Source organism: Coregonus clupeaformis, chromosome 36 (assembly GCF_020615455.1).
Source record: "Coregonus clupeaformis isolate EN_2021a chromosome 36, ASM2061545v1, whole genome shotgun sequence".
NCBI classification, from domain to species: Eukaryota; Metazoa; Chordata; class Actinopteri; order Salmoniformes; family Salmonidae; genus Coregonus; species Coregonus clupeaformis.
In genome coordinates this window covers 38,077,756-38,101,017 of record NC_059227.1, presented here as the reverse complement: position 1 = coordinate 38,101,017, position 23,262 = coordinate 38,077,756, and the positions used below count along the sequence as shown (strand labels likewise).

General features: G+C 42.9%; 2 protein-coding genes across 3 annotated transcripts in view; both read left to right on the top strand.

Annotated features, from left to right (window-relative positions):
• Window positions 1-14,329, top strand: part of LOC121552324 (5'-nucleotidase domain-containing protein 1) — a 96,138-nt gene extending 81,809 nt beyond the window's left edge. The window contains exons 8-12 of the mRNA XM_041865141.2: window positions 1,320-1,417; window positions 6,203-6,324; window positions 10,533-10,706; window positions 12,453-12,621; window positions 12,912-14,329. Coding sequence (XP_041721075.2) covers window positions 1,320-1,417; window positions 6,203-6,324; window positions 10,533-10,706; window positions 12,453-12,621; window positions 12,912-13,027 — 679 coding nt within the window. The 3' untranslated portion in view covers window positions 13,028-14,329. The remainder of the gene's footprint in view (window positions 1-1,319; window positions 1,418-6,202; window positions 6,325-10,532; window positions 10,707-12,452; window positions 12,622-12,911) is intronic.
• A 287-nt stretch (window positions 14,330-14,616) lies between these two features.
• The window catches only part of LOC121552471 (dermatan-sulfate epimerase-like), a 31,509-nt gene continuing 22,863 nt past the window's right edge, over window positions 14,617-23,262 (top strand). For both annotated transcript variants that reach the window (XM_041865410.2, XM_041865409.2), the window contains exons 1-2: window positions 14,617-14,763; window positions 19,929-20,402. In XM_041865410.2, coding sequence (XP_041721344.2) covers window positions 19,975-20,402 — 428 coding nt within the window. In that variant the 5' untranslated portion in view covers window positions 14,617-14,763; window positions 19,929-19,974. The remainder of the gene's footprint in view (window positions 14,764-19,928; window positions 20,403-23,262) is intronic.

Genomic DNA, 23,262 nt, shown 5'->3' with positions numbered 1-23,262 from the left:
TGTTTATTTGAAGGTATTTTAATACATATCTGTTTTACCATTAGAAATGAAAGCATTTGATATATCTAGTCCCCTCATTTGAAGAAGTATTTGGACAAATTCACTTATAGTTACAGAGGAACAAAGATCATACCCCCCAAGAAATGCTAGCCAGGGGAGGTTAGCATTTTTGGGGGACATGGCCTTTGTTCCTCTGTAACTTTCTCACTCATCATTAGTCATGATTCATTCATGACTATCCATAATCATGGTAGCATCCACATTAATGTAGAAGTGTTCAGAAACATTATATTCTTATTTACAATAATAGTGACTCCAAAATGACACAATACATTATTACTATTGGGCAAAACATAATCCGAAACACAACCAAAACAAACTGTAAATGCATCCAACAAGTTTGTAGACTCACAAGCTTGATGTAGTCATTGCGTGTTAGGAATTTGGGCCCAAATACTCAGCTTTTCACGATAAGTGAAGTTGTCCAAATATTTATGGAAAAAAACATATTCAAATGGGGGGACTAGATACATAAAGTGCTTTCATTTCTAAACGATAAAACGGATACGTATGAATATACCCTCAAATAAAAGGTGACATTCTGTACTGTCGCCTCATATAAAACATTTGATCTCAAATCCAAAATGCTGGAGTATAGAGCCAAATGTACACATTTTAGCTTCACTGTCCAAATACATATGGAGGGGAGTGTATAACTGAGATGGTTGAGGTCCTGCATGTCTATGACCTAGCTTTAGAATTGTGAGTTTTATATCAAAAGGCAGTGCTCTGAATGATCCTGGGCCTTGCCTCAGCTCAGGATAGGTATCTGCCCACGTAGGGCTGCAGTGAGAGGTCTCTCTCATAGTGTAATCCCAGTCAGCTCTAGCCAGGCCAGAGAACCGCAAACACCAGTCTACCCACCCACATGGCTCTGCTCTGGAGAGGAGATCCAGGTACATTTCTGGAGACAGGATGCAACCCTGGTCTGAATGTCTGCTAGTGCTTGGAGCTGGATGCTAACGCTAAGCTAGTGTTAATAATTACCATGAGTGTATGTCTTTTTTGGCTGTTGTATGTGTGTATGTCTTTTTTGGCCTGATGTTTATTGTTCCCTAACATTTCCCTCATGCCTTTTTCCTAAATACACTGTTTATGGTTAATGTTTTTCATCAACTCCCCAATGTTTAGTTAAAGTAAGAGTTTTTGTGTGCTACACAAATCCAGTTGGTTGGTGTCCAAGCTTTGACCTCACACTGAGCCTGTATTTGCTGATGTATTTTAGTAATCAGGGGTTTGCTTCTTATTGGCTGTTGCAGGAAGGACTGGGAGGAGCTGTTTGACATCATCATCACCAATGCCTTGAAGCCTGGGTTCTTCTCATTGGTGCCCCAACAGAGGCCCTTCAGGACCCTGGGTGAGTACCTGACTACAGTACCTGCTTCCCTGCCTGTCTGTATGTCTGCCTGTCCATACAGGATCCCACTTCCCAGTCAACCATCAGTACCCTATGTACAGTTCACTCCTCTCCAACACTAAGCACTGTAGATCAGCTCTCTGCCGACATCAAAGAGCACATTACAGGGCTGTGGACTTTACAGCCCAGTGGAATCTCATGATGGTGATTACTGCAAATTATTTCATTTTTTGGGGATGAGAAAAGCACTACTTATGGAGATGTCTTCCAGAAGATAAAACCCAAACGTCAAATCAAATCTCTTCTGAAACCTATAAGATAAACTAGCATCAAGACAGGTGGTGACCATCACACCACCTCTCCTTGCAGACATAGTAGGGTTTAAACTAGGTTTATATTAGCTGTCAGTATTTCTAATTTGATCTGTTATCCACACATGATCCCAGTCTTCCTGCTCAGGTAGCTGATATTTAATCCCGGTCAGTTCCTAAAGGTGTGCACAGGCTCTGGAATGCTCCTCCATCTGGACTGTGTTTCTGCCAGGAATGGATGCGTTATGTATGACCCAGTCGCTCAAATATTCATACCTCCTCCAGCCCTCGCCACATTGGCAGATATAGCCTCAGTCAGTGGCTGCTGCTATTCCATACTGTAGCAGAGATATTGGGAGAGATCTTATTCCATACTGTAGCAGAGATACTGTATGCCTTGGGGCTTTTTTCATTACAGCATAACTGTCATGCACTACTTATTTGCCTCAGTTATGTTCTGATAGTGTTGCTATAGTGATTCTGTCAAGTTGATCAGATAAAGAGGTGATCAGCTAAAGAGATGACAAGTTCAGCTAAGTTTAGTCCAAAGCTAAGCTAGTTGACTATCAGCAGGTTGCTATCGTGTCACCACAACCACGTGTGCAGTTTTATGTCCTGTAATATTCAACAAGTTATCAATCATTCTAAAGGTCACAAATTCTGTACACATAGTCACACAGTGTATGTGTGTAAGTCAATGGGCTCTAGTCTTATACAGGACAGGAGAACATGATATACTCCTTAAGAAGAGCCCAGTTCCTGCCAGGGACTGTATTAGACTAAATGGTTTTAGAAATGGATCCTTTACTTTGGCTGCTAGCGTCAGACTCCTCCCAGTCGCTTATTAAGCATGACCTTCCTTCAGCAGTCATTTGTCCAGAGGATGTCAGCCAGGCCAGGTCTCTCTAAATATTTGCCTTGTGCATACAGCCTCACTTTGGTTACAGTGAAAACGCCACCGGATTGCACATTCTAATAGGTGCCAGGTATTTTTTGTGGTAGTGTGTGTGTGGGGGGAAGGGGGGGGGGCTCAGAGATAGAAATGTGTGTTTTTGTGCTCAGTTGTGGGCTTCCAGAGACCACATACTTCTAATTCCATCTACTGTCAAGGTCTGTACGTCCTCACAGCTGTGTTTGTGTTTGTGTGTGTCCCCAAGTGTGTGCTTTCTATCTTCTGCAACAATATTTATATCATATTTAACCTTAGCATGAACCTGCAGCCCACCCTGTCAAGGGCTGTCCTTTTAACAAATGAAAGTAGAGCTTCTCCGGCTGCTGGTCTTAAGCACCAATCAGTTGTCCTTAAGACTGATTTATTCTCCTGTCCAGAAGTGCAATCACCCACTTCCAAGTGCAGGGTCCCTAAAAGCCGGGCACAACGACTTTGAAGATGACACACAATATGAATAACAAAGGTTATACAGTTCTATTTACTGTTTTCAAGGAACTTTCCGGGGCCTCCCTCCCGGCAGTTTCTAATGTGTGAGTAATGCTTTGGGAATTGTGTGGTGCAGTTTAGATTCCAGCCTCTCTGTATCTTATCTTGGCTATGCTCCACTACCCCCTTGCTCAAACTGAAACAGACTGTTGTTATTGCTAACCAGCAGCAGCCCAATCAAGCAGGCCAAAACCTCCTCTAGTCAACCAGGAATGACTATATACAGACTTTTTCTCTTAGTGAAAAGTACTTGGCTGTTGTTGAGCATTAAGACATAAACCACGTTGTTCCTGAAGTCTGGAAAGATCCTTGGGTGTTATTTATGAACTGTAAATGCTTCCATGAGGTCATTGACACACTTTCCTGTACTGTATAATGTGTGACTTCTGTGAGTGAGTGCCTGAAAAAGCAAAGTGTTTCTTTGGAAGTAGTCCTTTGGAAGTGTTCCTCTTCACTGAGACGCTGACACCATTGTCTGGTGGCTGAGATAGGGGTACGCCAGGCCACACTGGATCACTGCACCTGTGGGGGTATGAGAGGAGGAAGCAGGCGAGCATCCATGGTTGTGTCCCAAATGGCAAGCTATTCCCTATATAGTGCACTTCTTTTGACCAGAGCCCTATGTGCCCTGTTCAAAAGTAGTGCACTATATCTGTTTAGGAAACATACTTATGGAAGTACAGTAGCTCCAATAAGGCACATTTCCCCTGTGAAAAATCTATCTTTTAAATGAGGTACTTTTATCCCTCACAAGTGCTGTATATGGAAGGATCCATGTTGTGAGAATCAATTTTTGTTACAAACCGGCTCAATTCGGTCTTATGTAGCAACATTTCAAATTTTGTTTTTTACATTGGATAAAAGTAGAGACTTTGTAGTAGAGAAAAGTAGAGAAAATTGTATATCATACAGTACAGTTGAGGAACAATGGTTAAGTAATTCTGCTTTGAAAGTTGATCAACTTTTTGAGAAAATGGCCCTTGAATGTTTTATGCTCTTCTTAGTCTACACCCATTCAGTATAGTTCACACCCTCTTAAGCCTTAGCCCCACCCATCTCTTTAAGGATTCACATGTTAGGCCATGTACTAAACAACCAAAGATTTCAAAACTAAAGGCTGGTTTATATTACATCAATCGACAGTTGTCGCAGTGACATCATGAACATTCTAATGTCGTCCGACATCAAACCTTTTGTTGCTATGAAAAAGTATAAACACAAAAACTACAGGCTGCATGACATCAGCAGCCTGGTGATCCAAAATAGCCAATAAATCCACCCGTTTAAAAATGAATTGAGTAAATGTCAATCTAGCAAACCAGGGAACTAAAAGCAACTTTCGAAACAATGTTTTGCTTCGTTTCTAGCTTGTTAGCTAATGTTAAGTTAGCTGGCTATCCAGTTCAAATAATGACCATATCATATAGCTGACAATGTCTTCACTTTAGCTCATTTGTCTTTTTACATTTTAGTCATTTAGCAGACGCTCTTATCCAGAGCAACTTACAGGAGCAATTAGGGTTAAGTGCCTTGCTCAAGGGCACATCAACAGATGTTTCACCTAGTCGACTCGGGGATTAGAACCAGCGACCTTTCGGTTACTGGCACAACGCTCTTAACCACTAAGCTACCTGCCACCCATCTTCATTATTACAGGAAAATAAACTCACAACAAGATCATTATTTACAAGTTAATGGGGAGCCAATTACAGAAAATAGCTTACGGTTGTGAGTGTCACAATAAAAGCAGGGCATTCTACCAGAGAATTTTAGAACTTGGACACTGTCTCGTTGGCCTAACGTTATATATCCTAATTTGACTTTGGTGCAGGTCATGTTCTTCACATTACCGTCACATACTATATCAAATCAAAGTTGATTTCTCACATGCACAGGATACAGAAGGTGTAGTGAAATGGTTACTTGCATAGTAGAGTATTTTGTTTACACATGTAGCTAGCTAGCTAAACAATTAACCATAATCCCAACTCATAATGTTACTACCTTGCATGAATCTGCAGGTAGCTAACCAACCAGGTTCAATGATAGCTAGCTAGCTAACATTAGGCTATAACTAGCAATGCAAATGGCTCTGAGATACAAATAATATTACTACACAGATTATACACGTAACGTTAGCTAGCGAGCCAGCCAGCTAACGTTAGCTAACTAACAGTACACTTTAACATGAAATGAAAACGACTTTCTGACAAAATTAGAAATGTATAATATCTGAAAATGTAGCTAGCTAGACTCTCTTACCCGTATACATGGATGGACGCTTCTCCCTATCTGTCACAGATGCCATGGTTGCCCTTAGTTTGAAGATGTAATCCGGAGACAGGTGTTTTATACAACAGCCTTCTGTGTGTTCTCTTTTCGACTCCCTCTGCATATTTGCAATCAAACGCCAGAATTTTCTCCATCTCCTTAGCTATCGTACTCTAATTCCACCGGGTATTCCACTGAATTCAAAACTCAGTCCTCCAAAAAGTGGAGAACAACACTTTTGCAGTTCTACTACGTGATATCTTTCAAAAAAATCTGCTTTAGAAAGGATTACCTACACATACCGACCAGCTCATGTTATAGACAGGCCGAACTCATCTCTCGGCATGTCCAGTACATCCAATATCTCAGCCAATCATGCATGGCTAGTGGGAAGGTTCCTGTCTTTTTCCGTGGCTAAACCAACTAGGCTCGTAATCTAACAATTGTATTTGTATTTACAGATGGCATACAAGTTTGTTATTAAGGCACATGAAAGTTTGCATGTTCCAGAAGGCATTTCTGCCAAAAAACGCATCTTGATAAGTTTATGCTTACATGCCTCTCCTGTGAAGTAGTGATGAGCGACATATGCCTAGTTTCCTGAAATGAGTCACATTTGCTTGTGGGCCCAGTGTTGAGTTATGTGGTTGAGCGGTGTTGTGGTTGTGTGCTGAGCGGTGTGGTCGTGTATGTTCATGTCGTTGAACGGTGTAGTCGAGCTGTGTGGTGACTTTGTGGTTGTTGTTGTCTTTGTCCTGGCTGTAGTGAATGATGTGGAGGAGAGCGAGGGGCTGCTGTCCCTGGACAAACCTGGCTGGTACTCTCAAGGCAACTGGCCCCACCTCCACGAGCTGCTCAAGACCATGACTGGCAATCCTGAGCCCAAGGTAAGATTTATTGATTGGTTAGTTGGTTTAATCTTGTCCTTCAAGAGGAAATTCTGCTCAACAACTACTGATCATGTGTTGAAATGACTAACAAGCTGTATAGAAATACACTGAACAAAAATATAAATGCAACATGCAACAATTTCAAAGATTTTACTGAGTTACAGTTCATATAAGAAAATCAGTCAATTGAATTAAATTCATTAGGGCCTAATCTATGGATTTCACATCACTGGGAATACAGATATGCATCTGTTGGTCACAGATACCTTAAAAGAAAAGTAGAAAACCTGTCAGTATCTGGTGTGACCACCATTTGCCTCACGCAGCGTGACACATCTTCTTCGCATAGAGTTAATCAGACTGTTTATTGTGGCCTGTGGAATGTTGTACTTTTCAATGGCTGAGCGAAGTTGCTGGATATTGGCGGGAACTGGAACACACTGTCGTACACGTCCCAAACATGCTCAATGATGTGTCTGGTGAGTATGCAGGCCGTGGAAGAACTGGGACATTTTCAGCTTCCAGGAATTGTGTACAGTTCCAGGTGACATGGGGCCGTGCATTATCATGCTGAAACATGAAGTGATGGTGGCGGATGAATTGCACGACAATGGGCCTCAGGATTTCGTCATGGTATCTCTGTGCATTTAAATTGCCATCGATAAAATGCAATTGTGTTCGTTGTCCTTAGCTTAAGCCTGCCCATACCATAACCCCACCGCCACCACTCTGTTTACAACGTTGACATCAGCAAACCACTCACCAACACGACGCCATACACGCTGTCTGCCATCTGCCCAGTACAGTTGAAACCGGGTTTCATCCGTGAAGAGCACACTTCTCCAGTGTGCCAGTGCCATCGAAGGTGAGCATTTGCCCACTGAAGTCGGTAACGACGCCGAACTGCAGTCAGGTCAAGACCCTGGTGAGGACGATGAGCATGCAGATGAGCTTCCCAGAGACGGTTTTTGACAGTTTGTGCAGAAATTCTTTGGTTGTGCAAACTCAGTTTCATCAGTTGTCCGGGTGGCTGGTCTCAGACAAACAGGTGAAGAAGACAGATGTGGAGGTCCTGGACTGGCGTGGTTACACGTGGTCTGCGGTTGTGAGGCCGGTTGGACGTACTGCCAAATTCTCTAAAACGGATGTTGGAGGCGGCTTATGGTGCAGAAATAAACATTAAATTCTTATGGTACATAAATAAACATTACATTCTGGTGGGCATTCCTGCAGTCAGCATACCAATTGCACGCTCCCTCAAAACTTGAGACATCTGTGGCATTGTGTTGTGTCCCCAGCACAAGGTGCACCTGTGTAATGATCATGCTGTTTAATCAAGTTCTTGATATTCCACACCTGTCAGGTGGATGGATTATCTTGGTAAAGGAGAAATGCTCACTAACAGGGATTAATTTGTGCGCACAATTTGAGAGAAATAAGCTTTTTCTGCATATAGAAAATTTCTGGGATCTTTTATTTCAGCTCATGAAACATGGGACCAATACATTACATGTTAAGTTTGTATTTTTGTTCAGTATATATCAAAATAACTACATCACTTCCATATTATCCTGGGATTTGTGTAAAAATGTTTATCCATGCAACAGTGTAGGTTTCCGTTCCTGGCAGACGCACAGAGATCTGACGTCCTCTATAAATCAGCTTGTGGTTATTCGCACCGGTGTGAAGGAGAGGGAAACATGGCCGTGTACACCTGCAGACCTTGGCATAAGTGTCGACAGGGCTAGAGTGCCAGCCAGAGAGCCTGCTGAGAGTACACAGCCTATACGATCTCTGGCAGGCAGGCAGCTCTTCTGACTCTGAGACTCTGTTTTGAGGCCTCTCTCAGCTTTAAGGAAAGGCCCCGGCTCACTGACTCGTGCCCCCTCGAGTGCATCCAGGGACGCCCATCATCCACGTCCTCAGCCTCCTCTCCCTCTCCCCCTCCTCCAACCCTCCACCCCTCCCACCCGGCCAGGAGCGCTCAATGCCCCCTCTGTTCTCGGGCCACGTGGAGAAAGCGCTCGAGGAATGCAGTGTCAACCTACACTTATGGCAGCTTTAAGGCAGCCCCTCTGGGGTGACCAGAGGGTCATTGCTATCCGGAATCCTTGGGATGTCCATAAACCCCCCATTGAAGTTGAGATTTAAAATGGTTAAGGTTAGGGTTTATGGTTAAGGGTAGGGGTTGAGGTTGAGGTTTGGGTTAAGGTTCAGGGTAGGGATGTCCCAAGCATCCCAGATTGCACACCTGAGGCAGTCCGTTTTGGGTTCTCCTCACTTTCACCTGACAGGACTTAATGTAGGCCCGCTAGGCCGGCTGAATGGGAGGCATTCAGGGCAGATTACAGTCCCCTGTAGCAGTTAGCACAGGTCTGGCTGTGACATGGAGGATCAAAGCTTAGACACTGAGCTGCCATGCTCATATAGACTCAATGAGTAAATTATTCAAATGGCACTCATTTTCCTCTGAGTCATTTTGCTGTAGTAAACGTACTCCACCCACTTCTCTCTCTATCTGGAATCTCAGACCTTTTTCTCCCCCCAGACACGATTAACCATTCTTAAAGTTCTGTTGTGTCATTACAGTTTTATGTAATGATCGGAGACTAAGTAACATGGATTATAGTCCTTATATCCCTGGCCCTCTCATGTCAGATATGTGATCTCCCCTTCCCTCCTCTCTGTCTGGCTGCATCCCAAATGGCACCCCTAAGGGCTGTGGTCAAAAGTAGTGTACTACATAAGGAACAAGGTGCCATTTGGGATGCAACTTCTGTCTGTCCCAGCCAGGCCCCACACAATTGGGCTGTGCTTCTCTGTGGCTCTCCAGACCTGTTCACCCTGTTTCCTCCCCAGGGGAAAGGCCATGTTGTCAGGCTGACATGAACTTTTTCCTAGGGGGAGGGAGGGAGCTGCAGGTTGTAGCAAGTCGCAACTTCTGGGGAAAGAGTCTGAGAAGAGCAGTCTTGTTGTAGTTGAAACCTGAATTATGTTGTGTTATTCGTCCCAGCCTTATGAAAGTGTGTTTAGTATCTAGCGAGCCCCATGAAAGCCTCTCTATAATGTTTTGCCACTGTGTTGGAATTGCCCTGTAAATATTTATCGTGCTGATCCGATGCCTCTGGCTGCAGTGGGAAGATGAAAAAGGATCAGTGCACTCCGCAGCAGTGCTCTCTCTCTCTCTCCCTCTCCGTGGCCTGTTTCTCTGAAAACCTGATGCCTAAGCCCGCCCCAGAACCAGAGCTCCACAGGCCCAGCTCACAGCTCCACAGCCTAGGCCCCGGCTGGCCGGCTGGCTGTCCTGTTTATTTATGTGTGGAACTGCAAGACCTGGTCACAGACACTGTAAAAGGCCTGAGAAGTGGAGGGGGTTTCCGGAGCGAGTCCAGCAGCCCACATGAACACATTAGAGACCCTCCACTCCTCCCTCACCACCTTCTCTTTATGGGTGTCTGCCCCCCTCCAAAACACACACACATACACGCCACTCTGCATTCCACACAGAGCGCTGTGTGAAGGACTCTTTAAGTGTGTGTCTTTAGCACCAAAATTGTCTCATTATCCTTATAGAACACTGGCCTCAGTGGCCTGGTGTAATTACCTTTATTCGCTCCTTAAAATGACCCCTCAAGAAGTCAGGGTTTGATGATGTGCTGAAACTCAAGGAGCTATTTCCTTTAAAGAGCTGATTCCATTAAGGCAGCATTCTAGTTTGTTTTTCCTAGTGGTTCTCTAATCCCTCTGACGCTCTTCTTAACCCTTAGTTTCCATCGGAGTTGCAAGGAATACAACTAATTACATTTGTTGCAGTGGGTTTTGAATGTAAGGAAAGGGGTTACCAGTCAGTTTTGGTATGCTGTTCAGCTAAGCCTGTCTTAACGTGTTTTTCTTTCCAGCCATAGCTAGAGTACAAAAGAGACAAGATGGTCAAAGAAGACGTGATGAGTTTCACAGCCACATCGTGTCTGGTCTAGTTTGCCCTAAGTGGCAGTAAGACACGTCAGCTTTATTGAATTCGACTACGACTGAACGTCCCCTTTGAAATAAATCCAGCCAAATTGCTATTTTATCAGCGCTTTACAACTGAACCTTTACAAATCATATAAAGAAGTAGTTACTATATGAAAAATCTACATTTACAGAGCAGCTGCTCAGATAATGGACTCATTCTTTGTCTATGTCCTGTCTCCTACCCTCTACAGGTGGTGTACTTTGGGGATAGCATGCGGTCGGACATGTTCCCTGCTAACACGTTTGGGAAGTGGGAAACGGTGATGATCGTGGAGGAAATGGAGGGAGAGGGCGTCCCGAGGAGCGACGCAGCGGAGACCAACGAGGCCCAAGCGGAGCCTCAGGAGAAGAAGGGAAAGTTTGAGGTAAGTTCGCACCAGCACTTGTTTCCGTTTAACATGCTCGCCCACCTTGCCCCTGCTGCCTAAAAGACAGATTCTCCCAACAACCAGTCCATTGGTTCAGTGCCACAATATACCCACTGTAGCATGTGTGTTTGTGTGTGTGTGTCTGAGAATGTGCGTGTCTTCATTTTGTAAGCATTATCAAGAGACGTTCAGCAATTACAGTGTTGTAAGTATACCGTGGCGGTTTCATATTATTACAGTTTCACATCTAAAGGAGAAACCTGTAAAAGCGGTGATGTTGAAACAAGTTTATGCGAGTCTGTATTTCTCAGAGTAAGCCTAGTGTGAGTACGGGAAAGTCAGCAAATAAACATTTTAGGGAAGCTGACGTACTACTAGGAAGGAAACTATAAATAAATCCATATGACCAGGATGTAATATCACCAAGTGCTGTCCTCTCCCTCACTGACCAGGCCATGGAGGATGTTTTGACAGTAGAGAAGTTAGATGAGGCAGCATGTCTGTTGCCAGGAGCAATGAGAGGAACCTCCTAGTTTGGAAAAAAACACCACTAGGATAGATGACGCCTTCATCTGAAGGGGACTGACTGAGGGGGTTGTGCCACGTTTGGAGCACAGGGCCTTGTAGATGGACAAATTGTCTCTGCCTAGACTCACACCTCCACCTCTCTTTCTCATGCTCTTTTTCCCTTCTCCCTCCCTCTTTGTCCCCCCCCCCCCCCACCCCCTTCTCTCTCTATCTCTCTTTTGCTCTGCTGCAGCCAGAGTGTATGTAACACATTAATAAGACAGTCTTAAGAGAACTGCCTGGAACTACATGTTTCTCACCAGTTTTCCCCAGACTCCTTTTGGTTACAATTTGTCCCTTAATATCTGGTGGAAATTTCCACATGAATAGGCTACTGTATGTAATGTTGTGCGTCACGTTGCCAGTTATTAATGATATATTATGAGGTTCATTGTAGAGAAGATCCAAACTAGGGAAGAGGGAGAAGTAGTTGGTGCAGAAGTAGCCAGAATGTTTCCATGGCTCAGAGTTCAGAGCTGATCTTTTAACATGACAGATCTTGGATTTATTTTATTTTATTAATGACTTCTAACGTAAACACTTCTTCTCAACATGCAACTCCAAGTCTGGTTGGAAGTAAAAAAGCTTCCATCACACTTTTCACCAAGAGAGGGACAAAGTAGCAACAGTTTTTTTTTTCATTTGACGTAATGCTCTTTCTCCCAGATTAACTGAATCACATTTCAAAGAAGTATCTGTAAGAGTTGAGTAATTATAGATGCATTAGTGTCTTCTGCTACCTCTGGTTTGATCTGTTATGAGTCCGTACTTGTTAACCACATCCTGTTTTTTAGGCATGCTCTTCCTTTCAGCACTTTTTAGAGATTTACAGATCGGACCGACGCATGGCACTGATAAGGATGAGTAAGAAGGGTGGGGGATTTCAAATTGTCCGGGTAGCCATGATTAGCTGTTCAGGAGTCTTATGGCTTGGGGGTAGAAGCTGTTGAGAAGCCTTTTGGACCTAGACTTGGCGCTCCGGTACTTCTTGCCGTGCGGTAGCAGAGAGAACAGTCTATGACTAGGGTGGCTGGAGTCTTTGACAATTTTGAGGTCCTTCCTCTGACACCACCTGGTATAGAGGTCCTGGATGCAGGAAGCTTGGCCCCAGTGATGTACTTGGCCGTACGCACTACCCTCTGCACTGCCTCATTAACACCTGTGATGTGCTTTCAGGACCAGGGCATGAAGGCACCCTCTGCTCCATCAGAACAGTGGGGATCCTACTTTGTGGACGCACACAAGACTGGTGAAGGGGACGAGGAGAGCCAGAAACTCACCTGGTGCTGCCATAGCATCCACAAATACAGCACCATGGCCATCCCCAGTGTGGAGTCTATTGCAGGTACAGCGAGGAGAGGGCTATGGGAGCTCACTGACTCTTGTGTTGCGTAAAGGCCTACCTAACTACTGTAGTATGTTGTCTTGAGAGAGGCGTGCTTTGTTAGTTTGAAGAGGCATTTGACCCCAGATATCCTCTACTACCCATCCCTTATTCTTGTTGAGAAGTGACTCTAAAATAGTTTCTGTTCCTTTTTGTGACGGTTGGGTTTGACAGAGCTTTGGGGGTTACTGTCTCAGCTCAGGTTGCTGTGACGTCATATTATTCACTCATTTTTCTCTCCTCCTCCATAGATCTCCCTCTGGACTACAAGTTCCCCAGGTTTTCTCCCAACAAACCCTGCACCACCGGCTACTACCCCAGACCTCCAGATTCCCTGCTGAAGAAGTGCCAGAGTCAGTCGTCTTAAAGAGTCCTCCTCCCAGAGCCGCCCCCTCACCCTCCTCAGCCTAATGGGGAGGAATGTGCCTCCATCTCGCCTGTAGTTCCACACCTGAACCACGCCAATCATCCCTAGAGCACAGGAAATCACGCTCACATTGATAGAAACCATGTGAATGTAAAAGCACAGTATCTCTCTGTAAGTAACCTGGCTACATTTGAACGTTGTTCTGTATGTGGATTATTGTACGTGTGTGTGGAAAATGTGACTTGCCAATTGTGTGGGTATCTGTCAGCATAAAACACATTCATATTGTTTTATGTGAAGACCACTATTTTTGTATGTAGATAGATAGGTAATTGATGTTCCAGTTGGACCCCCTATACTGTAAGTGCATCATTCAGTGTAAGTTAATAACTCTTTAGAGTACTAAAGAACCTTTCAAGTCTCACAAATACTGTCCTACATTTAGTTTTTGTGTCCTTACCTCAAAAACCTGATCTGAGCTGAAATGCAACATTGAACAGTCACAGCAGTGTTTGTCTCCCAAGATAAATTCCTAATAATCCATTATGTCCAGTATCCATGGTATTAATGTGTGTATAATACGTAATAAACAGCCATTTTGGTTTTGTTTCACTGTATGCATTTGAGTAACAGTAACTTAAGATGCTCTTAAAGGTAAAGCATTTCCCCTGTGTTGATTTTGTGTAAGGTGTGTAAGAGCATTGTTCTTGAAGAAATGGAACAATCTGTCCTTACTGTTACCTTTCTGTGGAAGAAAATAGAATAATAAAGGCAAACCCTTCCTCTTTGAAAACTGTAATACTGGCTGGTTAAATACTATGCTCTGTGTACTCTATGTATTTTGGTGCAGCAGTAAACTACAGTGCTGTTGGGGTGACTGTGTAAAAATGTGGAATACTTATGCTTCATATGCAGTACCAATTTGAAGATATGCTTTAACCGACTCCTGAATGGTTACATGTATTGGTGGACTGCATATAGACTAGTTGTATTATATTGATAAGAAACAAGTCTTAATATGCTTTTAAGAGTATTTTGATAGTAAGTACTGTATTAGTTGAGAAGAGAGGACAGGAGACTTTAATTGGTCAGCCAAAGTGGATTATTATTTCTGTTCTAAATGTGTGTGTTGGTGTTAAACACAATGCAGCTTTAGTGGTCCATTTACTTTTGTTCATGCGATTTGCAAACTTTTATATGCCCATTTGCCTTATGTTCAATTCATTAGTGCTCTTGTGTTCTAGAGAAGATGCAGGGAAAGTGTTTAATGTACTGTCTATGAAATAAAACCATGTTCTACAATTTTGTTACACACTGCCTTTTCTGGTGCGTTGTGTGTTTTCTTGACAGTAAAAATAAAACATTTCTGACAATGTGTTAGTCAGAGATAATTACAAAATTGGAATAGACTGTTTCAAACGTATTTGAGACTATTGGCTGCCTGCATTCAATTCTATGTGTCTGTTCTATCTACCTGGTTCTATGTGTGTACAATAAGTACTTTCGGTCTCCCTCCCACTTCCTACTTCTCCAGTCAATTTCCCCTACTGCCCCTTATACAACAGAATTGATGACGTTCTCTCCAAAACCGTAATTCTCCCCTTGCGCAGATGGTAACTTTGTTTCACCACTTGAAAGATTCAACGTATCGATGAATGTCGCGGGGATTATATTATGAAATGACTGGTAGGAGTATCAAATCTGGACTACAATTTTACAACAACTGGTTTTGACAGGTAGGCTAATCTTAATCAGTGTACCATTCTGTCTTTACACCAAGCCTTCACCGATCGGAAAATGTCCATTCCAGTGCCCAATCTGCGCATAATCATATTTTGAGGTAATGTCGTGTGGTACTAGTAGGTGTAACGTTTTTCCAATGTGGGAATAAGAATTCAGTAATTCAACCTAAGAAAGTACTATTTATTTAAGTAGATGTAAATATAAAAACGAAATAATGAACTAAATATCTTTGTTAAATGACACTGATGACTTAAAAGTCACATACAAGGACAGTACCCGACTGATGACATTAGATAGCCTACCAAATGGAAACGTGTAGGATGTTCTCAGAGGTGTGTATACAGTTGACGTCGTAAATTAACATACACCTTAGCCAAATACATTTAAACTCAGTTTTTCACAATTCCTGACATTTAATCCTGGTAAAATGTCCCTGTTTTAGGTCAGGTAGGATCACCACTTTATTTTAAGAATGTGAAATGTCAGAATAATAGTAGCGAGAATGATTTATTTAAGCTTTTATTTATTTCATCACATTCCCAGTGGGTCAGAAGTTTACATACACTCAATTAGTATTTGGTAGCATTGCCTTTAAATTGTTTAACTTGGGTCAAACGTTTCGGGTAGCCTTCCACAAGCTTCCCACAATAAGTTGCGTGAATTTTGGCCCATTCCTCCTGACAGAGCTGGTGTAACTGAGTCAGGTTTGTAGGCCTCCTTGCTCGCACACGCTTTTTCAGTTCTGCCCACAGATTTTCTATAGGATTGAGGTCAGGGCTTTGTGATGGCCACTCCAATACCTTGACTTTGTTGTCCTTAAGCCATTTTGCCACAACTTTGGAAGTATGCTTGGGGTCATTGTCCATTTGGAAGACCCATTTGCGACCAAGCTTTAACTTCCTGACTGATGTCTTCAGATGTTGCTTCCTCATGATGCCATCTATTTTGTGAAGTGCACTAGTCCCTCCTGCAGCAAAGCACCCCCACAGCATGATGCTGCCACCCCCGTGCTTCACGGTTGGGATGGTGTTCTTCGGCTTTTCCTCCAAACATAACGATGGTCATTATGGCCAAACAGTTATATTTTTGTTTCATCAGACCAGAGGACATTTCTCCAAAAAGTACGATCTTTGTCCCCATGTGCAGTTGCAAACCGTAGTCTGGCTTTTTTAATGGCGGTTTTGGAGCAGTGGCTTCTTCCTTGCTGAGCTGCCTTTCAGGTTATGTCGATATAGGACTCGTTTTTACTGTGGATATAGATACTTTTGTACCTGTTTCCTCCAGCATCTTCATAAGGTATTTTGCTGTTGTTCTTGGATTGATTTGCACTTTTCGCACCAAAGTACGTTCATCTCTAGGAGACAGAACGCATCTCCTTCCTGAGCAGTATGACGGCTGCGTGGTCCCATGGTGTTTATACTTGTGTACTATTGTTTGTACAGATGAACGTGGTACCTTCAGGCATTTGGATGAACCAGACTTGTGGAGGTCTACAATGTTTTTTCTGAGGTCTTGGCTGATTTCTTTTGATTTTCCCATGATGTCAAGCAAAGAGGCACTGAGTTTGAAGGTAGGCCTTGAAATACATCCACAGGTACACCTCCAATTGACTCAAATGATGTTAATTAGCCTATCAGAAGCTTCTAAAGTCATGACATAATTTTCTGGAATTTTCCAAGCTGTTTAAAGGCACAGTCAACTTAGTGTATGTAAACTTCTGACCCACTGGAATTGTGATACAGTGAATTATAAGTGAAATAATCTGTCTGTAAACAATTGTTGGAAAAATTACTTGTGTCATGCACAAAGTAGATGTCCTAACTGACTTGCCAAAACTATAGTTTGTTAACAAGAAATGTGTGGAGTGGTTGAAAAACAAGTTTTAATGACTCCAACCTAAGTGTATGTAAACTTCCAACTTCAACTGTAGGTATTCAAATATATCATAATCATATGTCCTATGAAAACTACTAATAGGAAAAAGCTGGGACACTTTGGCAAAGGTGTCTTTTAATATGAGTATCAAGTTTGTTGTATTACTTTCTAGTGATGGAGCAGTATATAATAGTTTCCATAATACATTATTGGCACATTACTCTACAGTAATTACACTTTATTTGTGTAAGATAAAGTTTTTCAACATGTGGTCATTTGAAGTAGTCATAAAGTTTTAAGGGCATAGTTATTTTAAAGCTAAAGGTCTATTTGAGAATTCATTCCCCATTTTGTTCCATGGGTTTCTCATTGTTGTGTAGATTGAAAGAAAACAAAGCAGTTAAAGGTTAATCCAGCCCTAACCTAATTTAGCAGGCGTAAGAGAAACGACTGAGTGGATTTCAGCGGAAAAAGGAAGCTAGGTTGAAAATATCTGTATCCCTGAAAACTGGAACATCCGGTTGTTGGCAACTCCACTAAGGCTAATCCAGCCCCGGAGAGGGAAAACTGGGCCCTCTCATCTGGTTTCCCTTATTCCCTTAAACCAATCAGTGCTCCATCTCCATGTCCTCTTAACATGTGGCTATAGGTTCCACTTCCACCATCCAGGGTTTATGGTCTTTATGTCTGTTATGGCAGACTATCTGATTATGTGTCTTTAAACTGGAATGTGCCAGTTTATGAGGTCAGGTGTCATGTCTAGTGGTCAAGTGAAGCAACATCTGCAGAATAATGACAATTTTGCTTCCTTTCCCCCATTGGTGTCATTTGTAGTAGCCTAGGTAACAGTGTTGTAGTACCCGAGACCACTAATAGAGTGTCTCAGTCTTGTGTCGGTGTCTAATACATTTTTACTCGGTCTCGGCCAGTGAGGACTCGTAATTTGTTCCCGAAACCAGCTGAAAAACATCGGCAGTAGAATGGCCTTACTGAAGAGCTCAGTGACTTTCAACGTGGCACCGTCATAGGATGCCACCTTTCCAACAAGTCAGTTCGTCAAACGTAAAAATTGTCTGTCCTCGGTTGTAACACTCACTACCGAGTTCCAAACTGCCTCTGGAAGCAACGTCAGAAAAATAAATGTTTGTCGGGAGCTTCATGAAATGGAACGCTACCTGTTTGGTTGAAGAGGAATAATGGTCTGGGGCAGTTTTTCACGGTTCGGGCTAGGCCCCTTAGTTCCTTTGAAGGGAAATCTTAACGCTACAGCATACAATAACATTCTTGACAATTCTGTGCTTCCAACTTTGTGTCAACAGTCTGGGGAAGGCCCTTTCTTATTTCATGACAATGCCCCCGAGGTCCATACAGAAATGGATTGTTGAGATTGGTGTGGAAGAACTTGACTGACCTGCACAGAGCCCTGACCTCAACCCCATCAAACACCTTTGGGATGAATTGGAACGCCGACTGCGAGCCAGGCCTAATCGCCCAACATCAGTACCCAACCTACTGTATCTAATGCTCTTGTGGCTGAATGGAAGCAAGTCCCCGCAGCAATGTTCCAACATCTAGTGGAAAGCCTTCCCAGAAGAGTGGAGGCTATTATAGCAGCAAAAGAGGGACCAACTCCATATTAATGCCCATGATTTTGGAATGAGATGTTCAACCAGCAGGTGTCCACATACTTCTGGTCATGTAGTTTAAGTTATTTTGATAGAGATGGCTAACAACAGCATGCGAGCTGCAATAAAAAACACAGTTCCACTCACCTGATGATGATCATTTGAAACTTCTTGTTGAAAGTTATTCTTGAAAAGGGAGAAGCTAACAAATTAGCAACAACATCCTCTTCGATAACACCTGCTGCAGCCGCTGCAAACTAGCCTAGAACAAAAGCTAGCTAGCTAAACCGTGGGAAAACTACTGCTCCCTATTGCACAGTGACCTGTTGCCTTTGAGAAGGCAGAAGTTTCAATAAGTTTATGTAAAAATGGTCCCACCCATTACAAGTCAATGTGATTGGTTGATTCCACTGTTACTCCAAAAAGTTGCCCTAATACAGTTGAATGACAGATGCCTTCTATCGAGCTTTTGATGGCCTAGCCAATGGCTGACTTATCTCCCCAGAGACCACCAAAGGAAAATCCTGATTGGATATTTTTTTCTCTTCAGTGTAAACCCTTTCATTTCTAACAAAAACTGAAGAGATTAAATCAGAACATCATTGAAAATAATAATATAATATCATTTGTATTATTTTATAAATCCTTACCCTTTCTCTGTCTAAAGAATCCATATGTTCTTCTGAAATATGAACACAGAAATACTGGACATTTTGAACTCTTATCATGGTGACGATTTGACAAAATTACAGTCATGGTCTTGACTCAGTCTCGAACCTCTCATCCCCCTCCCGATCTCGGTCTTGACTCGGTCTTGACCCCCCTCCGGTCTTGGTCTTGACTTGGATGCAATTCGCTCCGGTCTTGGTCTTGAATTGGTCTCGCTTAAGGTGGTCTCGAACACGACACTGCTAGGCAACACTAAATAGTGTAACATAATACACAACAGACAACTCATACTAATAGAACTGACCAGAGTCTAGACTCTCTAGACACCCTTCAAATCACCACCAAATGGTTTTCTGTTAGACAAGTGCCAAGAGTAAGGTCCTGGAATGTACGTCCATGTTCCTGAGAAGAGATGATTAACACTACCATAGTGTCAAATGTACCCATGTCATCTTAGTCATCGGTTAAGCCAAACCAGTAGAACTGATGAATAAGAATACCAGCACGGGCCTTTTTGACCTTTAGAGTGTTGAGGACAACGTGTCTGACTATGTGGGTGTACATGGCTAGACTCGCCTGAGACAATGCCAATACAAGAATGAACTAGGCCTCAGGATTCATAGCGATGAACACACCTCTCGCCAATAGGTATGATAGCACACTTTACACATTTCCGCTACCTCTTCTCAAGGTACACATGGGGGAGGAGGAGGGGGTCTGTTATGATTAATCATAAAGATGTGTTGCATTTTTACAACATAGAGCTCAGCTTTCCTTTCAGTTGTGACAGTCTACACCAAGTCCTCTGGTTTTGTAGCGTTTTATAACCTCTCAGAACAGTAGGGGAAAGCCAGAATGATCAGGAATACAGCTGTATCCAATTATTCAAGGAATGCACCCTTTGTATGAAAAAGATGTGGAGTGGAGAGAGAGAATATGCTGGCTAGCTTTCACAAAGTCTTTCCTTCTCCCCTTCCTTTCCTTCTCAGCTGAGCTCCATTTGGACGTTTCCACGGTGCCCTCTCTGATGTGAGGATGAGGACCTACACCCGAGGGGCCCCCACAGTGTTCTTCATAAGTCTACTGTGGCCCCTGGTGTCCCCGGTGGTGGGGGTGGGGGAGGAGACGGACCCCAGTGGAGGGATACCCTTCATGGGAGGGAACTACGATGGACACCCCATGCTGTTTTTCGGCCAGGGCGAGGTGGAGGAGCTGCAGGCGGCAGCGGCTGGGACTCACCGGGAGATGGCTGCGAGGATCCGCGAGGCGGGGGAGGCCATGCTGGAGCACCCTGAGGAGTACCTGCCCCCCTGGAGCCCGGCCGAGTTCAGCGCCCGCTGGAATGAGGTGTATGGAAACAACCTGGGCGTGTTGTCTATGTTCTGTCTGCTTTACCCACACAGGGCCGGGGCCCTCGACCTGGCCAAGGATTACATGGAGAGGATGGCAGCTCAGCCTAGTTGGTATATTTTCTATCTTTGTTTTTCCCTTATTGCTGCAGAAAGCAAACCGAAATGCAATCAATTGTCTGTGAACAGCATCCCTAATCTATAGGGATAAGAAATATGAGATACAATCAGATATGCCCCTGTGGAAACAGTTACTGTGTAGTTACTAAAATTCAACCCCTGAGTGGATTGCTTGCTTCTCAATTGCAGAAAACGGAGCCGTTCTTCCCTTGGGATCTCTATTGTTTTATGCTTAGCTTACCCTTTGCAGTAAGAAAAACTCTCACATGTTTTTCTCATTACAATGACCAATACTGATCTATTTGAAGAAGGCACAGATGCAACCTAATCTATGTATTTGTCCTCTGTACATCACCATGTGCCCACTGGGGATCAATGCCAAATCCTCCTCAGAGGACCTTTGACTGACTCAATCCCCCTCCCCTTCTTTGTGGCCAGACCTGCAAGTAGAGATGCATTGTGGTCCGATGGGCCTGTGGTCCAGGAAATATGTTTAGCAGCTGTTCTAATTCATTGCTGAACATGCCCCCGTTCAAAGGAAATGAAATGTTGAGCTGCCTGGCCTTGTGCAGTGGGATGGGAGGACTAGGGTTTCAGCCACTACTACTGCTCTGGACTGGAGGTCAGTGGCTGAGATAGTAATTTGACTGGGGTTCTCAGAGGGGTTACATGGGAAAGCTCATCTGCATCTCACATTGTTCAGCCCCAACCAAAAGGATGTGCTAATGGCTGTCCCAGTCTACAGAATCAGAAGGGAATCGCTTAGAGTCTGAATTTTGTTATATTTGAATCAAAAGTATATGATATTTATTTAACCGTACTAGGCTATCATGCAGACTTGTTCACATTATGTTGCACAAGAATCATAGGCTAAGATGGCACCTATGAGATTGCATGTTGTTTCTGTATTTTATCCAACCCTTACAGTACTGTACTTCAGATGACCCCTGACCTCCTGTGAGGGTTGTGATTGTGAAACTGCAGTGGTTTTAAGATGTTCACTAACAGTACAGTTTATAAAGTGCTTTATATCAAGCTTTCTCTGCATGTCGCAAGCCAAGGAATTCAGTGTTAAGGAGAGGTCTCTGACATATGAGGCAAGGCATTTCACTGTCACAGCCAATTTTGGAGTCATGGCGCCTGCGTTCTCAGAATGTCTTTGCTTTTAGCCTCATGGTCAGAGGGCTTCCCTTTTCCAGTTTCACCTTCTCCCGATCTCTCATTCCTCTATCAGAAAGAAGCATTACCTCAGCCCCATTGTTTAAATCCTCTACTTAGCCATCAGCTGCTGCGTCTAGCCACCCCATTCAGAGGGAGAGGCAAGGTTTTCTTCTGGGTACTGACCAGAAGCATTAGTCCAAATTTGCCAATACTTCTCACAATATTTGTCTGTACCTCAAGTTGAGAAATGAAAACCCACTGAGCACGTTTTTACAGTTTAACAACATACAATGTGAGTTCGCTCCTCAGCCACACGTTTACTATGGTTTCTGAATCTCACAGGGATCCTTAAAAGTTGCTCCAGGAATCAGTCAACTGTGGTATCTGTGACCTTCAATAATGTCTCTGACAACTTGTCGAGGAGAACCATATTCCGACCGGGAAACTCCATCTTGTGGTGTATTCTGGTCCCTGGTTTGTTTTAAGGCAGTCCATGTGGAAACACACAGAAGAGACATCTTGTGTGCTTTGGCGTAATGTAATATACAGTACAGTACAGCAGTACTCATTCTAAATACTTTTACAGTGCATTAAACCTGGTTTGTGAACTGAAGACTGTCATCCCAAAAAATATTTTAACTTGTTTTTTTATGGATGAAGTCGAAATCAAGCGCCCCTTTTATTCAATGTAATTTCTACCCATGTAGAAGGCAAATGAATTTCCAACGAACTTACACAGCTCGTTGACAGATGGAAATAATGTATTAGCTACATCAAATGGAGGAAATGCTGCCAGAGGGTAGCTGCATATCTTTGATATGTGTGAATAAAGAGTCACATTTGAAAGTAAGGCAGGCAGCTGCTTTGATATTTGGCACGGAGTAAAGTGTATGGGTCCATGTGATGGATGGAACGGATTTCAACCTATATGTCTTTTATATGTTCTGAGAAGAATGATTGTCAAGATGGGGATGAAAATGTAGTTACATGGCATGCATTTTAATGGTAACTGCTCAAAATACAATTTCCTTATTGTTCATGTTACTGCCACATTTTACTATAATTACACAGAGAGAGCTTTTTAAGAACACCTCTTAGCCTGTGTTATATGACATTAATGCATGGGTCAGGACTATTTTGCCAATTTAACAATTAGTAGCTCTTAGAAATACAAGTCAGTCAGCATTCTGCATTTCTGAGGTGCCAGCTACTTTTAAAATTGCACACATTGCACTTTAAATCACTTTAAAAGGCAGGATATGTTTTTGGACTTTAAAACGTGTGAAAATGCTGTTTTGCATGTTTTTTGGTAAAGAGAACAAAAATCTATTTAGTAGCTGATCTTTGCCAAATCATAAAATGGACCTGAGAAAGATTAGTTAAAGTCTACACTTTTGATGACCTTTAACTTTCAAGAATATGTAGTTACCTTTTTCTGTTTTTATTGCAGCCTTTAGTGCTGAGCAAATAGTGTGTTTTGAGGTCGGTTCGGTTTCGGTTCGATAAAAACATTATTACGGTTTTTGATTTAGGTTTTGATAATGTTTTTAGCCATTAAATGCACTATGCGTTATGTGGGTTGAATGCTGTAACAACAGATAATAAAACAATTAATAAAAGTCCCATGATGGTAGTGACTGCCCATTACTGCTTATCACTTATTAACCATCATTTATTCACACTTTAATAAAAT